Source organism: Bufo bufo, chromosome 10 (assembly GCF_905171765.1).
Source record: "Bufo bufo chromosome 10, aBufBuf1.1, whole genome shotgun sequence".
Taxonomy (NCBI): Eukaryota; Metazoa; Chordata; class Amphibia; order Anura; family Bufonidae; genus Bufo; species Bufo bufo.
In genome coordinates this window covers 24,597,149-24,600,587 of record NC_053398.1, presented here as the reverse complement: position 1 = coordinate 24,600,587, position 3,439 = coordinate 24,597,149, and the positions used below count along the sequence as shown (strand labels likewise).

At 48.2% G+C, this 3,439-nt stretch overlaps 1 protein-coding gene across 1 annotated transcript; it reads left to right on the top strand.

The window, feature by feature from the left end:
• The first annotated feature begins 222 nt into the window (after positions 1-222).
• On the top strand, positions 223-3,159 carry LOC120981023 (lamina-associated polypeptide 2, isoforms alpha/zeta-like). Its single transcript, XM_040410476.1, has 2 exons — positions 223-648; positions 726-3,159. Exons 1-2 carry the CDS (start codon positions 592-594, stop codon positions 2,007-2,009), a joined length of 1,341 nt encoding a protein of 446 aa, XP_040266410.1. The 5' UTR covers positions 223-591; the 3' UTR covers positions 2,010-3,159.
• Positions 3,160-3,439: the final 280 nt, after the last annotated feature.

Genomic DNA, 3,439 nt, shown 5'->3' with positions numbered 1-3,439 from the left:
TATAGTGTCAACCCAAGGGCAGAAAAGACTATATTCCCCAGTCGTCTCCATGACACCAAGTCCTGAGATTGACTTCCTTCTGATTGGACAGGAAAAACACAGAGAGGTTAAAACCCCCACCCCCTCCTCACATCACCAGTGTTTTTCCTGTCCCATCAGGATAGGAAGCAGGAGAGGTGCACGGAGCTCGTTTGGGCTCACCTGGAGTTTTTTTTTTTTTTTTTCATCTGGGCCGAGGTCGGATCTGCAGTGCAGCTCTCCCTCCTCCGTTTGGTTAGGCCTGGGCTCGGGCACATAGGTAGTGCCCCTGCGAAGATTCCCTCTGCGGCGGTCCCGGAGGGCTTGATGCAGAGGGAAGGAGGAACACGGCGGATCGGCACTGTGATGTGTCCCTTCCGGCCGGCAGGCGGATGACGTCAGACGCCGGGGGCGGAGCTAAGCGCGCTGACGTCATCAACATGCGCCACAGGTCCTGCAGCATGAGAAGCACATGGAGACACTATAAAAACGCTCAGGACCTGTGTAACGGCGCCCTGCATAGCGCGGCTCACATATTTTGGTGAAGCATCTCTGAAGCGGTCGGGAGTCAAGATGAGCACCCCCCTCACGCCGGGCTCTGGAACCGAGCCTGCATCAAACCCTGGGACAGTGAGTAACCTGTTCTCAGGTACATGCCTTGTATGGTGGGTTCAGTCTGCTCATCCTTTCCTCCCTTACCATTTCAGGGAGAAAAGGATTCGGCTTCTGCAGCCAAAAAAACTAGAAAATGTGGTATTTGCTGCAAAAGATTGTCTAACACTGGATCCAAGCCCCTGTGTAAAGAATGTACTGCCAGTGTCATCAAGTCTGAGTCTTCTAGTCTAATTGAAGACATTAGAAAAGTGGTAAAAGAAGAGGTTCAGCTAGCCTTAACTACCAGAGAACCTACTCCTCCCAAAGTTCCCCCCACTCAGGACGCCCGTAGTGTTAAATCACTTATCCTGGATTCCGACTCTGAGGGGCTGGCGGTCTCAGACTCCGAATCTGTCCAAAAACACCCGGCATCTTCAGATGAAGAGGGCGAATATAAGCGCTTCCTGTTCAATCCTGAAGATATTGATGAACTTATCAGGGCCATCAGGGCCACCATTCAGATGGAGATGCCTAAAACCCCTAGGTCTACCCAGCAAGAAATTTTTGGGGGTCTAGGTGAAAGGAAGAAGGCCGTTTTTCCAGTCCCTGATAGTGTCCAAAAATTAATTAGGTCTGAATGGGAAAAACCGGATAAAGGATCCTTTATCCCAAGAGGAATTAAGAGGCGCTACCCCTTTAGCCAAGAGGACTGTACGGATTGGGAGACCATTCCCAAAGTAGACGCGCCAGTGGCCAAGGTAGCAAAACATACGGCCCTACCGTTTGAAGACTCAGCACAATTGAAAGATCCTCTAGACAGGAAAGCGGAGAGTCTCTTGCGAAAGACCTGGGAGACTACGGCGGCCCTTCTCAAACCGGGCGTTGCCTCCACATGTGTGGCCAGAACACTGAACCTTTGGCTAGACCAGCTAGAGATACATCTGGTCAATAAGACACCACGGGATCAAATTCTAGAGAGCTTGCCTCTATTAAAGATGGCAACCTCCTTTCTAGCAGACGCAGCTGCTGAATCAGTTAAACTGTCCGCCCGTACAGCTGTTCTCTCAAATACAGCGAGAAGGGCACTATGGCTTAAAGCGTGGTCAGGAGATATCACATCTAAAAATAAATTAATCGCACTCCCCTTCCACGGTCAGTACGTTTTCGGAGAAGATCTAGATAAAATCCTAGACAACGCGACAAATAAAAAAAGAGGGTTTCCAGAGGAAAGATATAAACAAAAAAGGCAGCCCTTTCGTGACCGATTTTTTCAACCCGAAAATAAAAAAGATAAAGGGAAGACTGGGAGGTGGAGCTATGCGAAGGGAGGCAGGGGGAGAAGCTTCCTCTTCAACCCAAATCGGGCCGAAGCCTCCTCATCCAACAACAAACAATGACGCCATACCAGTGGGGGGAAGACTCGGCTCCTTTCTAAGATCTTGGGAGCATGTAACAAACAGCCGGTGGATCTTAAGTATTATACAAGAGGGTTATCTGATAGATCTTCTCTCTTCCCCTCCACAGAAATATGTGATCACTACCCTTCCCCCATCTCAAACTGCGACCTTAAAAAACGACATAAAAAACCTATTAACCTTGGACGCCATAGAGCCCGTCCCGAAAAATCAGACAGGACTGGGATTCTATTCCCGCCTCTTCATTATAAAGAAACCAAACGGGAAATCCAGGGTAATTATAAATCTGAAACATCTAAACAAATACGTAAGATATCAAAAATTCAAAATGGAGACCCTGAAGTCAGCAGTGAAACTCTTAAAAAAGGATGCAGTGATGGCCACAATAGATTTAAGCGACGCCTATTATCACGTCCCAATTCACAGGTCATCAAGGGAATTCCTAAGGTTCGCAATAGAATTGGAGGGAAACATTCAGCATTTCCAGTTCAGGTGTCTCCCCTTCGGGATCTCTTCTGCCCCAAGGGTTTTTACCAAAATAATGGCGGAAGCCTTGACAACCTTGAGAGAAAAGGCAATTTGTGTGATCCCCTATCTGGACGACCTACTGGTAGTGGCGGACAACATAGAGACCATGGGAATCCATCTCGGGTTAGTCCTGGATCATCTACAGAGCCTAGGTTGGCTCATCAATTGGAAAAAATCGGATTTAATCCCATCCAAACGGAAAGTTTTTCTGGGCATTACTCTAGACACAGTCTCCCAAAGATCCTTTCTACCACCTCAAAAGATAGTAAAACTTCAGACAGCTTTGAGGAAGTTCAAGAAGGAGAAATTCTGTTCAATAAGACAGGCCATGAAGGTACTAGGGAGTCTGTCCGCTTGCATTCCAGCAGTTGCCTGGGCACAGTTCCATCTAAGACCACTCCAGAAATTCATCTTAGACAAATGGAACAGATCGCAATTAACCCTAGAGAGGAAAATATTCTTAGATGCAGAGACCAAAAAATCACTAACTTGGTGGCTCAGCAATTCGAACCTAGAAAACGGGATTTTCTGGGCACAAGATCTCCCTCTAGTCATCACAACAGATGCCAGCCTCCACGGGTGGGGAGCGGTCGTCCAGGGGAACTCCTACCAGGGAACATGGGGGAATTACGTGAGCCAGCAATCCTCAAATTTCAAGGAGCTGAGGGCAGTGTGGGAAGCACTGAAACACACAAGTCAGCTGGCAAAGGGTCGTCACGTCCTAGTCTACTCGGACAACGCTACAGCCGTGGCCTTTATCCAACACCAGGGAGGCACAAGGCATCGCCCGCTACAGAACCTGGCAAACAAAATCTTTTCCTGGGCAGAAGGCAACATTCAATCTCTTTCAGCGGTTCATTTGAAGGGAGTTTTAAACATTCAGG

Bases quoted from the DNA above. Each gene is read 5' to 3' on its own strand.
- LOC120981023 (XM_040410476.1), top strand. From the start codon at position 592: ATGAGCACCCCCCTCACGCCGGGCTCTGGAACCGAGCCTGCATCAAAC. The intron at 649-725 runs GTGAGTAACCTG...TTACCATTTCAG, and splicing joins CTGCATCAAACCCTGGGACA to GGAGAAAAGGATTCGGCTTC.